The sequence below is a fragment of the Anoplolepis gracilipes genome, chromosome 11, assembly GCF_047496725.1.
Source record: "Anoplolepis gracilipes chromosome 11, ASM4749672v1, whole genome shotgun sequence".
In the NCBI taxonomy this organism is placed as follows: Eukaryota; Metazoa; Arthropoda; class Insecta; order Hymenoptera; family Formicidae; genus Anoplolepis; species Anoplolepis gracilipes.
In genome coordinates this window covers 1,994,770-2,017,038 of record NC_132980.1, presented here as the reverse complement: position 1 = coordinate 2,017,038, position 22,269 = coordinate 1,994,770, and the positions used below count along the sequence as shown (strand labels likewise).

At 30.8% G+C, this 22,269-nt stretch overlaps 2 protein-coding genes and 1 long non-coding RNA gene across 3 annotated transcripts; 1 reads left to right on the top strand and 2 right to left on the bottom strand.

The window, feature by feature from the left end:
• Window positions 1-642: 642 nt before the first annotated feature.
• On the bottom strand, window positions 643-2,929 carry LOC140671396 (uncharacterized). The gene is made up of 3 exons (XR_012047711.1): window positions 2,789-2,929; window positions 2,343-2,578; window positions 643-1,038 (listed from the first exon to the last, which is right to left on the bottom strand). It is a non-coding gene; the product is annotated as an uncharacterized lncRNA (long non-coding RNA).
• Window positions 2,930-11,482: 8,553 nt separating this feature from the next.
• LOC140671412 (uncharacterized) lies at window positions 11,483-14,782 on the top strand. The gene is given in 4 exon segments (XM_072902682.1): window positions 11,483-12,098; window positions 12,101-12,997; window positions 13,000-13,827; window positions 13,830-14,782. Coding segments are annotated over 4 exon segments (3,198 nt in total). The 5' UTR covers window positions 11,483-11,578.
• A 5,629-nt stretch (window positions 14,783-20,411) lies between these two features.
• LOC140671337 (uncharacterized) lies at window positions 20,412-21,578 on the bottom strand. The gene is made up of 5 exons (XM_072902593.1): window positions 21,575-21,578; window positions 20,968-21,230; window positions 20,730-20,907; window positions 20,540-20,663; window positions 20,412-20,460 (listed from the first exon to the last, which is right to left on the bottom strand). Exons 1-5 carry the CDS (start codon window positions 21,576-21,578, stop codon window positions 20,412-20,414), a joined length of 618 nt encoding a protein of 205 aa, XP_072758694.1.
• Window positions 21,579-22,269: the final 691 nt, after the last annotated feature.

Below are 22,269 nucleotides of genomic sequence, written 5' to 3'. Positions count from 1 at the left end.
ATATACAAAATAGCATAAAAGTGAAGTATTCATATACCAATTTATATGCATATTTCATCATATAAATAAATAAAATCAATTGTTAAAAGGATTATTTTTATATCAAAGTAAACAATTATATTATGTATTTTCATTGAGATAAAACACACACACACACACAAACATATATATATATATATATATATATATATATATGTTTGTGTGTGTGTGTGTGTTTTAACTCAATGAAAATTTTCTTATTCATAAAATAATCAATAGTTGTAAAAAAATAATTGTCATGGGAATTATTTTTATATCAAAAATGAAAAATATATTATATTATATAAACGAATTTAGTATAGAAAAAGAAAGTAACTCATTATGCATTTTACGTACGTTATAAAGTGGAAATACAAAAATTACTTTTTATTTTTATTTTTATATAACGAAAAAAACAAAGAAAATAACGAATATAATAATAAATCAGCAGAAAGAAAAAAAGAGAATATAAATATAGGAATATAAATAGAAAGAGGAAGAAGAAAGGAAGAATAAATAAATAAATTTATGAATTAAAAAAGTTTTTATTTCTTTATTGAAAATATTGTATATTTTATATATATATATATGTTATATTGTTGTTTATATAAATGTGTGTGTGTGTATGTGTGTGTGAGAAAATAAAAAATATTCATTAATAAAAATGGTATCCCGGTGCGGCCTGCGCGGGAACGTATCCGGCTGGTGCGGCCTGCGCGGGAACGTATCCAGCTGGTGCAGGCTGCGCGGGGATATATCCGGCCGGTGCGAGCTGCGCTGGAACGTATCCGGCTGGTACGGGCTGCGCGGGAACATATCCGGCTGGTGCGGACGGTGCGAGGACGTGCACGACTGGTGCGGGCGACGCGGGGATGTGCACGACTGGTGCGGGCGGCGCGGGGACGTACCCAGATTGTAAATACGTCGCCGGCATATACGTACGTGCTTGCATACTGCCGACGTATTTCTATGCCTCCTTCTTTCTTTATTGACGGCCCGCCGCACCGCATCGTTTATACGCTGAAAAGAAAAAAATATTTAATATTCTTATATGTGTGTACGTGTATATATATGCAGTATTTTAATTGAAACACCTAACCTAAAGTAGATATATAATAATGGTTCCTTTGAAATCACAGCTTTTGTCTGTATGTAACAGGGATTCAATTAATTAATAATTTTTATTATTAATTACCATGTTTAATTAGCATTTAATGTGAATAAATTTAATTAAAGCTTTTTGAATTGACGATTGAGAAAAATTAATTGTAAATCGTTCAATTGACGATTGATAAAAGCGAGATTAATCGAAGATTATTTGATTAACGATCAATATGAACGAAATTAATTGAAGGTCGCTCGATTGACAATTGATATAAATAAAATTAATCGAAAGGTATTCGATTAACAATTAATATGAACGAATTTAATTGAAAGTCTTTTGATTGACGATTGATATGAGCGAATTCAATTAAATATTATTCCATGAACGATTAAACCAAACAAATTTAATCGAAGACTGTTCAATTGACAATTGATTTGAGCAAATTTAATTGAAAATTATTTGATTGACGATTGAATATAATAAATTTAATGCGAATATTTTCGATTGATAATTAATTTTGGTAAACGCAATAATAATATTCTGTAATTTTTGCATATCAGAAAAAACGCAAACATAAACGCAATAATATTCTGTAATTTCTACATATCAGATAAATCATTATGGTTATCTCAAATTGTGGCTATCTAAAAATCATATAAAAATATATGTTTATTGATTTCGTATTAATTTTAAGCAAAAATTACAGAATATTATTATTGCGTTTACCAAAATTAATTATTAATCAAAAATATTCGCATTAAATTTATTATATTCAATCGTCAATCAAATAATTTTCAATTAAATTAGTTCAAATCAATTGTCAATTTAACAGTCTTCGATTGAATTTGTTTGGTTCAATCGTTCATGGAATAATTTTTAATTAAATTCACTCATATCAATCATCAATCAAAAGACTTTCAATTAAATTTGTTTATATTAATTGTAATCGAATACCCTTCGATTAATTTTGTCTATATCAATTGTCAATCGAGCGTCCTTATTAATTTCGTTCATATCAATAATCAAATAATCTTCGATTAATCTCGCTTTTATCAATCGTTAATTGAACGATTTACAATTAATTTTTCTCAATCGTCAATTCAAAAAGCTTTAATTAAATTTGTTCACATCAATCATTATTTTGAAAAATTTTATTGATATTTTCCCAACCCTGGTAATCCAACCCATGTAATAATGTATAAATATTTTTTTAAATTACCTTTCGTATGTTTTGATGCGTTGGTTGGGGCGATGTGCCTACATTTTTGTGCGTCCCCACCGTCGGCGTCGTCGCCATCGTCGCCGTCGTCGTCGCCGTCCTCGCCGTTCTCACCGTCATCGTCGCCGTCGTCACCGACGTCCTCGCCGTTGTTGCCACCGCCGTCGTCGCCGTTGTTGCCGCCGTAGTAGCCGTTATCATCGGCGTAGTCTCTTTTATGGACCCCTCGCTTCGTGCTAACAAATAATATATTATTTATTATATTCGTAAGAAAAGAGAGAAAGAGAGAGAGAGAGAGAGAGAGAGAGAGAGAGAGAGAGATGTCAGGGATAGAAATTATCAGCTAATATATTATAATTTATGCATCGTAATATGAAACATACATTTTTATATTCAACTGAAAATAATAAGAAAAAAGAATATATAAAATATAAAACAGTACTTACTCATTCTCCGCATCTTGTTGCCACTTTCGAGCCGCTGCCCGCGAATGGAAGAGATGCACACACAAGAAAGAGCTGAACGTACATACATACACAGTGATATCAGACCGGGAACGCGGCTCACTCTCTGTATGACGCACCACAAGCGCGAGCCATGAATATGTAGCACCGAGCATGCGCAGAGCTCACATATACACGGCTTGCGCTTGTGTGTGCGCCATACGGGCCGTGAGCCGCGTATCCGATATCCGATCTGGGCCCTTATTCTCAAAACTGTGAAAAAAGTATCGTATGCGAAAATTGCTCTGTGCGATTCTTGATTGGTGTATACTTTTAGATGCAGTAACCAGGAATTGCGTAGAGTCATTTTCATATACGATACTTTTTTCACGGTTTCGAGAATAAAGGTCCTGGTATCACTGTAGCTGTATCGTGTGCCGTGCGCACACGTATACGGCTCTTTCTTGTATGCGTATCTCTTCCACACGCTAAAGCAGCGAGCAACGTCCCGAATTAGCACTCCACTTACACAACCGAAAAATCACTGATAATTTACGCCGTCCAATTACGAGCACGTACACCGTTGCATTCACTTTTGAAAGCGAGAGCGAGATCGAATGAGGAGCAAACGAGATGACTAACATCAAAGAGTTCCGAAGTCTTGCTCGAGAGACTTTTTTTTGTTTACTGATTTTCGTATACATGTCATCTTACTACAGAAAATCAAACTTTTTTATTTTGCACTGTATCGATCTGAAAATAATTTTAATGAAAAAGATTTTGAGAATGACACCAAATGTGACATAAATTGGATAATTTTTAATTAAATTTATAAATAAATTTTTACAATTTCGGTAAAGTGCAACATGAAAAAGTTTTTCTGTAGTAAGATGTTATATATATACATATATACAAAGGGAAAATGATGGATAAAGGAAATCTCGCGAGCAAGACATCAGCACTCTTCGATATTAGTCATCTCACTTGCTCTTTATGCGTTCTCGCTTTATCTTTCGGTGATTCTTCGATATCGCGGAGATTATTTACAAAAAATTAAAATCTTATGAAAGAAAAGTAAAACTTTTATTTCGCATTTTAGCGATTTAAAAATAATTATAATGATTCAATTGGATTTTTAAGATTAAAATGGTATCAAATATGATTAATTAAACATATCATAGATATTATATAAATCATTTTAATAATTTATTTATTAAAAATTATTTAATTTATGTCACGTTGGCTGTCATTTTAATTTCTTATTAATACATTATAATTATTTTTGAACATATAAAATATATAAATAAAAATTGTACATTTTTATGGGGACAATCGTGGCAGATAACATCATGACATTCCATTTCCAGATTTGCACGTTTATTAGAAAAAAAAATATTTACAAAGTTGTGCGACGCTAATACAAGAGTTATATATTCGATCAAACTGAAACATAAATAGTATAATAAAGATCACTAAGATCTGTAGGGGCATTGCTATGATGCAGACTTCTCACCGTACGGACTCGGGTCCAAATCCGAGTAAGACGGTGATTTTTTTCGTAAAAGGTGTCCGCATTGCCCGCACCAGCCGGATACGTTCTCGCATTGCCTGCGTTTAGCATTCCCAAATGGATCATATTTTTTGCATTTTTTTTTAATTAGGAGAATTTTCAAAAATCATTTAATTTGTGAAATTAAATACCGCACTAATATTTTTATAATAATATGCTAGTAATGGTGAAATATATATGTACATCTTTATCTTTATATAAAAAGTTTACAACTTTTTATTTATATCGACATATATAAGAGTAAAATGAGCAAAATAAATACCGAATTTATTAGTTTTGCTATACTAATAACATGTCTACACATGTACCTCCATTTTCATACAAATTTACAATTGTATGTATTACAATTGTGTGTGTGTGTGTGTGTGTGTAAGTGCGTGCGTGCGTGCGTGCGTGCGTGCGTGCGTGCGTGCGTGCGTGCGTGCGTGCGTGCGTGCGTGCGTGCGTGCGTGCGTGCGTGCGTGCGTGCGTGCGTGCGTGCGTGCGTGCGTGCGTGCGTGTGTGTGTGTGTGTGTAAAGTTGATAATTTTATATGAAGATATATAGATATACGTTATTAGCATACTAATTAACAAGATTAGTTGGATATTAAAGTTATTATATTTATCTTTGACACATTGATATAAGCAAAAAGTTGTGCATTTTATATGAGGATAAAGCTATATGTGTGCACATCGAATTCGTGTATTATTACATTAGTTCGATGTTCAACTTGTAAATTTATAATCTTACATAAAGATTTAATTAATATGTTTGGTTTTATGAACCGATTGGCAAACAGATTTACAATCGTAAAAATATACATGTAAAATTAATCGCGTACTCTAATGGAATTTAAACAATTTGAAATTTTGATTTATAAATTATACAACATGAAAAATTGTAGTTTTATATATAACTCGGTGAGCGAGGGATAGTGACAGATTACTAATTTAAATGTTACAATCCATATGGTAATCTGTACAACTTTAAATAAATGTAAATGTTAGAATCCTATTATAAAATATTATATTATAAAGTATTATAAAATATTTGTAATAATTAATAAGTAATAGATTTGTTGAAAGAATTTAATGAAGTTGTATAGATTACCATATGGATTGTAACATTTAAATTAGTAATCTGTCACTATCCCTCGCTCACCGAGTTATATATAAAACTACGATTTTTCGTGTTGTATAATTTATAAATCAAAATTTCAAATTATTTAAATTCCATTAGGGTCCGCGATTAATTTTACATGTATGTTTTTACGATTATAAATCTGTTTACCAATCGGTTCATAAAACCAAACATATTAATTAAATCTTTATGTAAGATAATAAATGTACAAGTTGAACATCGAACTAATATAATAATACACATTGAATTCGATGTGCACACATATAGCTTTATCCTCATATAAAATGCACAACTTTTTTATATCAATGTGTCAAAGATAAATATAATAACTTGAATACCGAACTAATCTTGTTAATTAGTATGCTAATAACGTGTGTATAACTATATATCTTCATATAAAATTATCAACTTTACACACACAATTGTAATACACACAATTGTAAATTTGTATGAAAATGGAGGTACATGTATAGACATGTTATTAGTATAGCAAAATTAATAAATTCGGTATTTGTTTTGCTCATTTTCCTTTTATATATGTCGATATAAATAAAAAGTTGTAAACTTTTTATATAAAGATAAAGATGTACATATATATTTCACCATTATTAGCGTATTATTATAAAAAAATTAATGCCGTATTTAATTTCACAAATTAAATGATTTTTGAAAGTTGTCCTAATTTTTAAAAAATGCAAAAGATACGATCCATTTGGGAATGCTAAACGCAGGCAGTGCGAAAACGTATTCGGCTAGTGTGGGCGATGCGGACACCTTTTACGAAAAAGTCACCGTCTTACTCGGATTTGGACCCGAGTCCATACGGTGAGAAAGAAGCCTGTACCACAGCAATGCCCCTACAGATCTTACAAGGGGAGTATATGACGTTGTGGTCACCGATTCAAACGAGGATTTTTTTATGTAGTGTAGTACTTAATTAGAAACAAGTTCTGTTAAAGCGAGAGAACGCGCTTCTCAAGCATTCGTCTAAAAAAAATTTTGAAGATTTGCCAACATTTCTGAAGACGTTGCGATGAAGCATTATCGAAGCGTTCCAGTGGCTCGGTTGATAGCGTTCTTCTTTTGTAACCGCGAGATCCCTGGATCGAATCTCGCCGTGTGTAACTATTTTTTTTTCTTTTATTTTTGTGTAATTTATTTTTTTTGTTCCTAGGAATATTTTATAACATTAATAAGTAAATATTACAGTTTTTTTTAATAATTGACATTTTATTTTTAACATTTTGTTCCATATATTAAAAGAAAATTCGAATGCTTTCTGTCAAAAATATAATATAAGGAAATGTTTAATACACGAGAAATATATTACTACTAATAAAATAAATAAGTAAATTTACAATAATTATTTTTTTTGTTAGCATATTAGCATTATAAAGGTCGAAATATATAAAGAACGAAAATCTGGTATCTTGCAAAGGCACTACTGATTCCACTAATTAATATAAAAATTTTGTAATATGTAACGTTTGTTGTAAGAATAAAAAATGTATGCTATACAAATTTGTTTGATTTATTTTCGTTCTTTATATATTTCGACCTATATTATTTACAATTAATGCTAATATGCTAACGAAAAAAAATAATTATTGTAAATTTACTTATTTATTTTATTAGTAGTAATATATTTCTCGTGTATTAAACATTTCCTTATATTATATTTTTGACAGAAAGCATTCGAATTTTCTTTTAATATATGGAACAAAATGTTAAAAATAAAATGTCAATTATTAAAAAAACTGTAATATTTATTTATTAATGTTATAAAATATTCCTAGGAACAAAAAAAAATAAATTACACGAAAATAAAAGAAAGAAAAAATAGTTACATACGGCGAGATTCGATCCAGGGATCTCGCAGTTACAAAGGAAGAACGCTACCAATCGAGCCACTGGGGCGCTTCGATAATGCTTCATCGCAACGTCTTAAGAAATGCTGGCAAATCTTCAACATTTTTTTTTAGACGAATACTTGAGAAGCGCGTTCTCTCGCTTTAACAGAACTTGTTTTTAATTAAAAGTACTACACATAAAAAAATCCTCGTTTGAATCGGTGACCACAACGTCGTATACTCCCCTTGTTAGTGATCTTTATTATACTATTTATGTTTCAGTTTCATCGAATATATAACTTTTGTATTAGCGTCACACAACCTTGTAAACATTTTTTTCTAATAAACGTGCAAATCTGGAAATAGAATCTCATTATGTTATCTGGCACGATTGTCCCCATAAAAATGTTAAATTTTTATTTATATATTTATATGTTCAAAAATAATTATAATGTATTAATAAGAGATTAAAATGACAACAAACGTGACATAAATTAGATAATTTCTAAATAAATTATTAAAATAATTTATATAATATCTATGATAAAATATTAGTGCGGTATTTAATTTCACAAATTAAATGATTTTTGAAAATTCTCCTAATTAAAAAAAAATGCAAAAAATATGATCCATTTGGGAATGCTAAACGCAGGCAATGCGAGAACGTATCCGGCTGGTGCGGGCGATGCGGACACCTTTTACGAAAAAAATCACCGTCTTACTCGGATTTGGACCCGAGTCCGTACGGTGAGAAGTCTGCATCATAGCAATGCCCCTACAGATCTTAGTGATCTTTATTATACTATTTATGTTTCAGTTTGATCGAATATATAACTCTTGTATTAGCGTCGCACAACTTTGTAAATATTTTTTTTTCTAATAAACGTGCAAATCTGGAAATGGAATGTCATGATGTTATCTGCCACGATTGTCCCCATAAAAATGTACAATTTTTATTTATATATTTTATATGTTCAAAAATAATTATAATGTATTAATAAGAAATTAAAATGACAGCCAACGTGACATAAATTAAATAATTTTTAATAAATAAATTATTAAAATGATTTATATAATATCTATGATATGTTTAATTAATCATATTTGATACCATTTTAATCTTAAAAATCCAATTGATTCATTATAATTATTTTCAAATCGCTAAAATGCGAAATAAAAGTTTTACTTTCCATTTAAAAGATATTTTTTTAGTAGACGAGAAAAGAGATCCTCAATACCAGAGAGTCACCGAGAGAGAGAGAGAGAGAGAGAGAGAGAGAGAGAGAGAGAGAGAGAGACAGAGAGAGAGAGAGAGAGAGAGAGAGAGAGGGGGGAAGTTGTATAATTTTCTATTGATACACTTTTTCTGTCGAATATTCAGTATCGTTACAAACGAATCAATATATTGTTTTGATGTTTATAATGTGAATAAACTGTATCACCACACTCACTCATTCACTCTCTTTTTCGCTCTTTTTTTATCTATGTTTCTCAAAATTATCTTTCTCTATCTATTCATTTATTCGTTACGTACATGTTGTATGTGTATAATAAATATACATACTATCTGTGTTTATATGTGTGTTTATGTAGCATATAATAGTAATTCTATATACATATATACATACAAGCTATTGAAAGATTAGATGAACTTTGAAAGAAAAAACAGGACTTCAAAATAAACATTTTTTGATATATTAGTTTTCTCTGTACGACGTTTTGTTGTAATATTATATAGTATAAAGTTAATGTTTCGTTACTTCAGTAATAATACTAGACTAAAAGAAAATTTCATAGTCTTTTATTTCTTTTCAAAGTTTCTCTGTCTAATTTTTTAACACTATATATATATATATATATATATATATATATATATATATATATATATATATATATACAGGGTGGACCATTTTAATCCATCCAGTCGAATATCTCGAAAACCAAACCCGGGAGAGAAAAATGTTTCAGACACAAGTTGTATGGTTTCGAGGGGACCATAAGATGGTACCATTGGTTTGACCTTGAAAAGTCATTTGAAGGTCACGTAAAGGTCACTTTAAGTTTTTTAAGTGGAACACCCAATATATTTTTACATATTCTTGTAGCTCATCTCGAGAGCTTTCCAAAACACTTATGACAAAGTATTTTTCATTAAATATTTTTTGAGTTATAAGGATTCAAAGTTGCAGTATTTTGACATATAAAATACAAGAGATCTCGTAAAATATTCATTTTTTGATTATCTTACTCTAATACTTTTATGCACAGAATAATGAGACGAATAAATTGGTGTAAAAAAAACATAATTATGTTAAAGTAAAAATGTGTAACTGTTAGTTGCAAATTCAGATTTTTACTTTGATATTGAAAGAGACATACTTTTACGTACACATCAATCTTTTCTACAAAGAATTGGAAAGTGCATTGAGGTAGAAAGGCATCACTTTGAACATTTATTACTGTAATCTAGTTGAATTATGTTAATGTTTTTTTGTTTTGGCAGATAATACAAATGTACATTAGATGCTTACATAAAATAGTTCTGTACAGTGGTATAACTAAAGTATGGTATAACTCTTTTATCAATTTTCACTTTTCAAATATCTGCGAAACTTACAGTATGTGTTAAATTGAAAAATGGTTCCTACAAAAATTGTTAATTTTTTTACGAGGAATAAGAATACAAAATAAAAAATGTAGGTTTCCATTTAAAAAAATTAGATTGACCTTCAAATGATCTTGAAAACATTCTCCAAATAAAACATAAATCATGCAATTTGCTTTCCCCCCTAAAGTCAATTAACTTTTATTTACAACATTTCTTTCTCCAACGCTTCGTTTTTGAGATATTTCGCATTATCAACTTAAATGGTCCACCCTGTACATATATATCTACTATTATACATTATTTTTATATAAAATGTTCGGAAAAGATATTTTGGCGAAAAATTATTGTTTTACTTTTAAAAAAAATATTATAAATTAATAATTTCAAAAAATTATTAGTAATTTTTATATCAGATGTCAATTAAAATTGTCCTTTTTTTAGTTATGCACTTTTGGAAAATGTCCACATAAATTTTTAAATAGTTTGAAATTCTTCAATAGCACCCCGGTAAAAAAAGGTCCATATAAAATTGGCCATATATGGATTTTGTCAATATCGGAACATATCTTGCCAAATATAGTTATATATGATAATATGATAATTAAATAAAATCATATATGACTATACTTGGTAAGACATGATCAGATATTGACAAAATTCATATATGGCCAACTTTTTTTTCCGGGACATTAGAGGAAGAACTAATAAAAATATAGTTAGAGAACTAAAATCTGTATGTAATTATTGGCGATTCTTTGAATCATAATTGTAGCAGTACATTTTTTGTCTTGAATACCCAATTCTTGAAAAAAAAAATTAACTGAATTTGATTTATTTTGCCTCTTTTTTTTGAATAATTGAAATTTTTCGCAAAAATACCTTTTGTGTTATTACACTATTTCTTATTATTATTTATGTGCACACTCTCGCGCGCGCATAAATAATCGTGAAACAGTTACTATATTCGAAAAATAAAAGTACAATCTTTTGTTTATCTAATATTAAAATAAAAATTTATTTAATATATATATATATATATATATATATATATATATATATATACATATATATTTATATATATTATAGTAGTTAGTGCCAGAGGCGATCTATTCGTGTGCTGGATGAAAAAATATTTCATATCAGATATGGTTTGCATGAACACTCTAAACTATTTATCCCAGAGGCGATTTCCGTGTGCTGGGTATTTAAAAATTATTTATCCCAGAGGCGATCTATTCGTGTGTTGGATGAAAAAATATTTTATATCAAATGCGGTTTGCATGAGGATTAGTTTTTTCAAAATGTTGAAAACGCATTTGTTATAAAAATATATAATTATTAATTTTTAGTACCAATTAGATAAATATTTGTAAACAAAAGACTGTGCATTTATTTTTCGAAGAATAGTGATAAAATAAATCTTTTCGTATCAACTTTTCATAATATTAATTTATTTTTTGCAGGCGACAATTATTGAAGCTAATGAAGACCGAAGATGACTCCAAGAGCACTAACATTTTAGTACGGGTACTATCGACGGATCCATTGATTTTCGTAAATCGACAGAATCACTTTCTGATGTGACGGATTCGAACGTTAGTACCCAGACAATACAGTGCCTGGAGTCAACCTCACATACAGGTATGTGTAATGAAAATGTCGATCATTGCGAAGATAACTATTTTGTTATCGATAATGACCCTTTGGATATAAATCATATCCAGGAAAGCATGCCTGAAGGCCGTCGCATTGTCGATATTTCTTTCATGTGGAATGAAATCCACAGAACATTCAATAATCATGCGCGAGGTATAAAGTGCCAATTTAAAGATTGGAAACTCATAAATTCTCGTCGCATTGGGTTCATGACGCAATTGTTTTTCAAGTGCCAAATGTGCAATTATAAAGCCAACATTTGGTCAGAACCCAGAAAATCGGAAACATTGGACATTAATACAGCTGTTATAGCAGGCACTGTTACAATGGGAATTGGTTATGCCCAGCTTGAAGAGTTGTGTGCAGCCATAAATGTTCCTTGCATGTCCGAAACAATTTACGTCAAATACAGAGAGAATGTGGTTGACGATTTTCAAAAGACAGCCATTGAAAATATGAAAATGGCTGCCGAAGTTGAAAAGCAGCTCGCTCTGGAAAAAAACGAAGTTATAACGGTATTCCGTATATAACAGTCGTGACGGATGGTAGTTGGATGAAGAGATCGTACGGCACCGCCTACGACTCTCTTTCCGGTATTGGAGCCATAATTGGTTACCGCACGGGAAAGGTTCTTTTCATCGGTATCCGCAATAAGTACTGCACATTATGTGATGTAGCAGAGCGTAAAGATATTGAGCCAAGAGCTCACAAATGCTACAAAAACTTTGATCGCAACGCAAGCTCCACAAGTATGGAAAGCGATGCGATCGTGGAAGGTTTCAAATGTAGCCTCGAAATGCATGGACTGATTTACAAAACTGTTGTTGCCGATGGTGACAGTAGTGTATATCCGGCCATTGTTGATAACAGATCATACAGTGAACATAATGTGATAGTAAAAAAAATAGAATGTACTATTCACTTGCTTCGCAATTTATGTAAAAAGCTGAAAACTGTGGCAGAGACGACTCAGCCAAAAACCATGCAGAGACGGCATGGTTTTGTAAAATTGCAAAATGTTGTAAAGCACAATATTTTAAATATGCATAAAGAAATAGAAAAGGCCGCCGAGCTACGGAGAAAAGAGGAACAAACACCTCAACATCAGGCTATGGAATTACAAAAAGATATATTGAATATTCCTAGCCATGTTTTTGGTGAACATAAGCGATGCGAAGCACGCGGTCATATATGCAAAGAGAATGGTAATGAAACAATAAATTATGTACCATTTCTAGAAAAATACGGTCTGTATCAGAAAATAGAAGGTGCCATCAAATATCTCAGTGGTTATTCCGACAGTTTGTTGCTAAATTTAACTAATAATCCTGCAGAATCGTTCAATTCGATAATCTGCAAAGAAATAGGTGGAAAGCGTATTATGTTTGGTAAACAAGGCTCTTACAATGAAGAGTTGCGGGAGCAGTAGTTCAATACAATACGCAACAAGTCCTTACACAATTGCATCAAAGCATGTGTAAAACTGTTCCGCCTATTATCGAGAATCTGGAAAAACGACGACAAATAAAAGTTGCAAAAACCAGAGAATCTCAACAAACACAGGGAAGGCAGACAAAATTAAAACAAGAGTCAGGAACAGATCGTTATTACGGTCTGCAATCGCAAAAACCGGATCTTCCATCCGATATGTTCGAACAACTTCGACAAAATAATTTAGAAAAGTTGTCCGAAAATGGAAAAAATTGGCAAAAAATTGAACTTGAAACCAGAGACCAAAATAAGTCCGAGTTATGGTTGTCATTAAGACGTGAAATGTTAACGGCATCTAATTTTGGAACTGTATGTCGCATGAGACCGACAATGTCTTGAGCTGCGACTGTCAAAAATATTTTATATCCTCCATCTATTGATAATGCGGCTATGAAATATGGTCGCGATAAAGAGGAAATAGCAAGGAAAGAACTGGCGATGAAATTAAATAAAGAGATAAAACGTTGCGGATTATTTATCGATACTAATAATCCATTCTTGGGTGCGTCTCCTGACGGACTTATTGAAGCAAATGGTCTTGTGGAAATTAAATGTTCTTTGTCGGCTGAACATTTAACAGCAGAAAAAGCCATAGAGACATTGTCTTCTTTAAAAGCCATTTTTGATAAAAAAGATCCCAATAAAATGAATCGGAATCACCGATATTTTTATCAAGTTCAAGGTCAATTAAATATAACACAGCGAGAATATTGCATTTTTGCAGTTTGGACGTCGAAAAGTATTAAATAGTGCAGATTAGTACAGACAATACGTTCTGGAAAAATCAAATGCTGCCTTTTTTAACACGCTTTTATCACGAATGCATGCTTCCAGAAATATTGGATAGTCGCTATAATAGTAATATGCCAATCAGAGATCCAAATTATATCACAGAAGCTAAAGTAGAAGCAGCTAAACAATTAATTAATCGAAAATCTGTTCGGCAAAATATTATAGAAAACGAAAATCTCCAAGAAAAAAAAAGATTTAAAACTAATATTTTGCCCACAGAAGCAGCAATTACTGCTACTACTACTGCTGCTGCTCCTGCTACTGGTGCTACTGCTTTGGATACAGATCAAGATGATGATTGTATCATAGTTAATTATTCAAATCACAAACGTGATATAACTAAAGATGATTTAGCAAGACATGAAAAAATTTTAAATGCGATTGCTTCTCTCTTTGTTATAATGAATAATATTTTGCCTATCGATAGCAAAATAAACGATGAATCATTAGATCGTTTTTTGCGTATCGTTAGAGAAACTTCAGATTATGAAACACAAAGTGTGCAATATCTGGAGTTCCCTCATATGATTGCAACCAGTCAGAGTAAAAAAAGCTTACAAATCATTGGAGGCAATTGTAGTGATCACTGGAGATGTATTTTCTTTGATGGCATCAAACTTCACGTATATGATAGTCTATCTGGCTGTACATACGACAAGTTGGTAGCTAGAGAGAAATACTATATACATCTACGTTATCCTACAATAAATAAAAGTGATATTATTTTTGAAAAAGTTAAAACACAACCTGATGGCATAAGTTGTGGAATTTATGCTGCAGCTTTCACCACAACTATAGCCTTAGGAGGCAATCCTTGTAAAGAAAGTTACTCGAACAATGTTAAATGTATGAGAGAGCATCTTTTTAACATTATAGAAAGTAATAAACTGCTCCTTTTTCCTAAATGATTTATCATTATCTTGCAGAAACTCTGCAGAAAAAGATGCCTCAATCTTATTCGTGAATTAAAATCGGAGAGACGTAAATATAAATAAAATATTTTGGTTGCATTCTCACGGGAATGGGCGATGGAAGGGCCCATTCTATATTTTCAATATTCAAAACATTTCACATTTTTGCTGATTTATCGTCTTTTATACGTTTATTTAAATGTTTAATAATAAATATTAATAAAACTCAACCCATTGGGTTGCGTTTTATTAATATTTATTATTAAACATTATATTAATAATGGGTTGAGTTTTTATAATATTTATTCTATTCCCCTATTAAACGTATACATAACAGTAAAGTAGATGTATCTGCTTTATCCGCTTTTATATATATGAACACAATATTTCTTATATTAATTATTTGCTTGAAGTGTGACTATATGCCTAGTAAACACAAAACAACAGTAATATAACATTGTTATAATTTTTCACTCAACAATATAAATGTTATATACAAAGCATGTTATATGGCAATTACATTGTTGAGTGGGAAATTATAACATTGATGTTACATTACTATTGTTTTGTGTTTACTGCATGTGTGTGTGTGCGTGCGTGCGTGCGTGCGTGCGTGCGTGCGTGCGTGCGTGCGTGCGTGCGTGCGTGCGTGCGTGCGTGCATGTATATATATATATGTATATATATATACACATATACACATATAGTTAAACTTCATTCTTCTTAGAAAAGCATATAACTAATATAAGTAATATTGCGAAATTTTGTTGAAATATATAAAGACAGAAAAATGCTATAAAGGCAGATACAAATCTATTTTTTTATTATCTATTCGCTGAGATATGTTTAAATAAACATGTACAAGACGATAGAGTAAAAATGTTAAATGTTATTTGATTATTGAAAACAATAGCAGAAATCGCTATTATATGTATAAAGATTTAGTCGATAACGATGGAATTGAAATTATCGGTATTATTGATTCAGTCGGTATTACCAATAATTTTAGTTCCGCTTAAATGAGGACGCTATCCCGTCGGAGTTCGACATTCACTGTTGGATCCCCTTAAGGCGTAAATAAAAAATTATGTTCCTTTTTAAATAAATATTCTTTAAAAAATTCGCTTTTTTTTAAATGTGTGTTAATGTTTTTATTTATGCCTTAACTCCTTGCGCTTGACTCTTATTGCCTATTGCTTGGTTTTATTATTTTTTTATATATGGAGCCTTATAAATAATTATTTTTATTTATTTTTATATATTTTATATATTTAATTATTTTTATTTATTATTATTTTCTAATAATATGAGATCGCCAGCAGTTTGTCTTTTGAAATAAAAAATAAAAAGTTTATATTTTATTTTGAAATATACTTTATTTTATTAATTTTATATATATACATATAATTTTTAATTTTTTTACAAATTTAAATTTAAACTGTATACACACTAATATAGATGATAAGTTCTAATATATATAAGTACTATAATTATGATATTAGTAGATCTAAATATACAAAAAACAGTGTACGTAACACTTTTGTTTTCAAAATAATCACAGTAATCAGTATTAATCCTCAGTACTAATCTCTTTCTTTACAACAAAATAATTTGAAACTTAAAATAAAATAATAACTTAAAATTTAAAACTTATTTCGAAAAGGTTATTACTGATTATCATATGTAACAAAAATAAAATATAATTTAATTAAATAAAATATAAATAAGATATAAATCTAATATTCATTTTATTTATATGTATATATAGACTTTCTCATATATTTAAATTGTATATTTATATTTATTTTACTGATTTTAAATATGTATTTTTTATTAACTTGAAATTATCATGAATAAATAATATTTTATTAGCTTTTGATGAGTTTAATGCAGAATGCTTTGCTGTGATAAGTAAATCTGCAGGAGAGAATGCATGCTCAGATTCCGAACTTGTAATCAGTATGGCATAAATGCAGCAAACCAATTTGTATAGATTTAGCAGTAACAATTTCATTTTATTCCACCATCGTAGAGGATCTTCAACAGATTCTACTATATGTATATAAATACTTTTTAACTTCTATAAGAATAGGATCTTCAGAAGGAGTAATGCTTGTATGTTTTACAGCCAACTCCAATCGTAATTTTTTAATTCCAAGAAGCTGATATAATTTTTTAGAAAAATGGTGTGCTTTTTTATTAGATTCCTATTATAAAAAGCCAAGAACTAAACATGAAAATCTTTAACTATTATACAGGGTGTCTCAAAACGACCGTATCACCTCTCGGGTGCAGGTAGAGCAGGTTAAATGAAATAGAAAAGTCCAGTACCATTTTGCGATTTTCAGAATAATTATTGAGAAATTAATTTACAAAGATCGGCAAATCCGGCGTGAGTATCAGCCCGCCGCAAAAGTGATGGCCCACCACTAGGCCGGTCGCTAAGCGCACGCAGCGTAAATAGGCGCCATTGCCTCGCGGTTACCAGGGGCATAGACGAGAAGCGTTGATAAAAACAATAGATTAGCGATTATTATTTAGGACCGGCCTAGCGGTGCGGTGGGCCGTCCTTCTCACCATTTTTTTTTTTTTTTTTTGCGGCGGGCTGGTACTCGCGCCGGATTTGCCGATCTTTGTAAATTAATTTTTCAATAATTATTCTGAAAATCGCATAATGGTACAGGACTTTTCTATTCCATTTAACCCGCTCTATCTGCACCCGAGAGGTGATATGGTCGCTTTGAGACACCCTGTATATATTATAGAAACAGTATAATCTTATATTTAGTGATTGATATAGAAACTGTTGCAAAGACAAACTATCGAACAAGTTTTACTAGCAAAAATATTGTTTAAATATTATTCAACATATTATTATGTAATAATTAATCTAACATATCACTTAAGGTTAATAATTAAAATGTAAAAATAATCTATCCTGTTCATTTCTAATCTTCAAAAGAACCATTTTGTGAGTCATATATATTAAAAATTCCTCAAGAGCTGTTTGTTTTCGAGATATTCTGTAACACCTTTAACATTTTGAAGAGTCGGATCTAGAATTGCTCCGCAAACATGAGTTTTGTGAATCGGAAATCGGTTTCTTATATCCTTGGAAATAGTGTTTTTAAGTTGTTTTACTATGTATGAATCATTTTCATCTACATGCACACTACTCTCAATTTCTGCTTTGGAAAGATTAAAGAAGAAATTGATACAGCAGCATTCAGAGTACGTCTTCTAAATTTATGATGTAAAATAAATTTATAGTGTGAAAACATAAAACATAAAAGCTTTATAAACTTGATTGAGAACATCGTATACCAATGTATTTTATAATATTGCTCTTAATTTTTCTATCCTTTCAAAAATATGTTACAAACTTAAATAAAAGTGCAAGGTTGGTTGTTGAATATTCCACCCCAGAAAGAATTTCTGTTGCTGTTTTAATATTTATTAAGCAGTTTGCTATATGTTCGATTTCCTTCCACTCATTGTTTGTGGGAATTGCATCATAACGTCTATTCATTTCCAAACAGCGTATCACTACTTCTAAAAAATAAATTATAAAATTTAAATAAAAACCTATAATTAATAATACACAACTGATAAAACTTAAAGATTATTATTTGTAAAACAGTAAATTTACGATAGAAAATTTATTCTATCTATTTTACGATAGAAAAATTATTTCTTTAAGTTTTTAAGTTTTTCTTAATTAATTTCTGTTATTTCAGTTATATGTATATTTAATAAAAATTATCTATCTGCTATATATTATAAAGAAAAAATATTAATTAACCATAAAAAGTCATAAAATAATTAAATATTTATATTATTAATGTAAACATTTTTTATAATAAAATAGAAAAAAGTTATTATAAATAATATAATAATATATATTCAATATATATTATTCAGAAGGATTGTTTTATGTGACCAAACTGGCAAAATCAAACTTTATTTATTTATTAAATGCTTGACAAATAACGATGTTCCGACCAAAACTTATAACAAGTTTCACTATACAGTCGACTGTCTGACGTGTAGATGAAATTTTGCGGATGGAGATCGTAATTTTATGAGTGATGGCATCCGGAGGAGTGGAAAATTTGGAAGTTGCTAAACCGTCAGCCGCGGCTGTTACACGGAAAAGGATGTGAGCCTCTTAGGGCAGCAGAAAATACTACGTTACAGGCCGCATTGCAAGAAATTCATCAGCTGCGGCAGGAACAATGACAACAGAGAGCTGATTTTGAAGCGCTCCTGCAACAACAAAACGAGTCCATCGGATATTTGATCGTCAAACCCAGTTAAGTCATTTCCAAAATAGAGAAATGTTAAGGGAATCAATTGAAAATAGAGATCGAGAAATATTTAATGAATTTGATTACAAATTAAAACATTTTTGACGGGAGTGTTCCTTTGCGGAAATATTTCGTACAATTTGATCTGATAGCGCGGGTAAATGGTTGGAATAATGCATTAAAGACGGTTGCTTTAGCTTCAAATTTAAGAAGTAAAGCGCGTTCTGTTTTGGATGGCGTTTTCGAAATTGAAAGTCTTTCGTTTGGAGAATTAAAGTCAAAATTAGAATTGCGTTTTAGAGGAGGACATTTAGCTCAGACATGTTATACTCAGTTTACTAATCGAAAACAAAAATTATTAGATTTGCTTACTTTGGCTTCAGATTTAGAAAGAGTCCCATATAGGGTTTTACAATCGGCCCAGATCCGCGCCAGTACTGGTTACAGTAGTTCGGGTACTGGTGCAATGCTGGCAACACTACTGGCGCGGTACTGTTTAAGATCCGGATGCTAACTTGGGCCCAATACTGACAGACAGTACCTGCCCAAATGCACTTGGCAGATTTGTCCCAGTATTGCTATTACGACCGACGCAACACTATGCCATTACTGGTTACCAGATATCTAATACCGTCGCAAATATGGCAGTAACACCGGCTCAGTACTGCTTCAGTAATGGATAACAATTACGGCCAATGTTGGTAAACAATACTGGCGCGATACAGAATTGCGTAGGGATAAGAAGGAGGGTTTAAAAACGGCAAATAATAATAATGCAGCGATAACATATAATGTCAACATATAATGTCAACATAAATAATACGTCAATTGAAATAGTTGTAACCAAATTATTTAACAGTAACAAATGTTGGAACACTAGCTTTAATTAGTTGAAACATGTGTTATTGTTAAATTTCATTTTACCTATCACCGACGTTGGTGTTACATGCTATCGTTACATTATTATTGTTTGCCGTTCGTACATATATAATATATAATTAAAAATAATCATAATATTTAACACAATACATATAGTTATATTTGAATTGTGTATGCATTTATTATATGTTTGCAATCATAAACAATATAAAATTATCTCCATGGTACATATATATCGAAGACAAAAACCATACAGCCAAAAAAGAAGATAATAAAACAATAAATTTATAACAAAACTGTAAATCTTCAGGTTGTCATAGCAAGTAGGATTAAAATTGGCGCAAAGTTTGACACTATAATAAAAAACTAAAATAAAAGAAACAAGTAAATAATTGCAAATTTTAAGCATAATTTAAATTATGAATACAACATCAAAGTTATTATAATTCTACGTCTTCTGCCTCGGCTGCTTGTGCAGCATCAGGTACTCTGGAAACAACAGTATACGATTTGTTATTAGCAAACATCTTATAATCTTATAACACAGGTAAGAATATATATATTTTACTCCGTGTAACGCATCCGCTTTTTGCGACCTCCTTCGCGATCAGCTGCTCCGGACAGCCAACGGCTTAAAGCTGTTGATAGTTTTTTATATTCGTCATTGCGTCCAAACTGTTCCAGCAACACGTCTATAACAAATAAATTTTTTTAAAATGCAATTACGATTGAAATATTTGTTTAACAATACAACTTACCGTTCAAACAGACAAAAACTTGTGTGCGACTAAAATCCTTCTTGCCTTTCCCGTGTGTTTGTCTTCCGAAGGCGGTATAATGTATTTCTACTGCTTGTGTCAATGTTGCCGTCATTATTTTTTTGACACATTGCTTCACGCATGTCTCTCCGCACAATAAGATGCGGTAGAAGTTCATCTGTAAATAAAACAAGTTTTATAGCGCATATTAAATAATAATTTCAATATTTTTACTTACCAGAGCTTTCCTTTTTTCTTCTGAATTTGCAAGAGCTTCGTCCAACAATAAAAAATCTTCGAAAGTTTTAATAGGAAAGACTACATCTAGTGACTCTTTTAATTCTTTTATATTATTTTTGGGCATTCCAATGTTGCAGCTCAATATCACTTGCTTTACATTATTCACCTTGTTATCTACATCGTACAATATGCTCCTTTTGGACGAATTAATAGCTGCGAGTATAATCTCGCACTTTTTGTCAATATATTCTTTTATAGGATCTGTGGAAAATGAAAAACGTTTCTATTGAATATGTGCTTGCATGATAAAAATCCAGTACTGCAAAAATGCCCAAAAACGGGACATAAGACGTCTTTACGATGTCTTTTAGTCGTTTTCAAAAAGAATGTGTCTTAAAGATGACTAAAAGACGTCTCATGTTTCGATTGGACATGGACATTGTACTGTCTGGGATCGTTAGTCTTAAAACAAAATTTTATATACATTTATAAGCAAAACAATAATTGTATCAATTGAATATATTCGTCTTTAACCGTGAAAATATATCTTTAATTTGAACACTAATTTTCTTGGTTAAAGACGAATACGATTCAAATTAACAAACTCATTGTTTTGCGTATATATAATGTACAATCTTGATTAAAAAACGTGTTTATTGTGTTTTCGTTATAACGTACAGTTCCGAAAATATATCTGATTTCGAATGAAATTTGATGAGAATGTTGCAAATGTCAATGTACGTGGACATGCGGACGAACTTGTCAAATTTTATACAGAATTTATCTTTCGAAACATTTAATTAATTACCTGAAATTGTGGTGCAGTTGAAAAAATTGTTTTTCTTTTTTTCGGAATATTCTTCAGCTACTGTAAGCAAAATACGTTAATTTGAAATAAAATTGTGAAAAGTGAAACTATGATGCAAGTGGATAACCGAATTACTCTGTTACTTACTATCTTCAAATGGCAGCTCTTGATCGTAATTTTGTGCGATATCAATTGCATCTGAAAAAACCATTGTGAATGCTGTTTAGAAGATATTACGTAAGATAAGTATAAAAAATATACCAAATGTCGTCTTTTTTCTTGACGTCTTCTCTTTTTTCGATGCCGCCTTAATGTCCTCTTCCGATATGCCATTTGCATCAGGGTCGATCATCAGCTGTACGTCGTCGTTCAATTCTTTGGCAAGGTCGTTTTCTGTGAGAATAATTAGCCCCTTACTGATTTTGTAATTTTCGCCGTCTGTGCTTTGTACATCTTTAGTTTTGTAGGCGCGTTTTAATCGGCGCTGGCCTT

Bases quoted from the DNA above. Each gene is read 5' to 3' on its own strand.
- LOC140671337 (XM_072902593.1), bottom strand. The intron at 20,664-20,729 runs GTAAGTTGTATT...TATTTGTTATAG, and splicing joins AGTTTTTGTCTGTTTGAACG to ACGTGTTGCTGGAACAGTTT. The intron at 20,461-20,539 runs GTAAAATATATA...TGTTGTTTCCAG, and splicing joins AAGCGGATGCGTTACACGGA to AGTACCTGATGCTGCACAAG.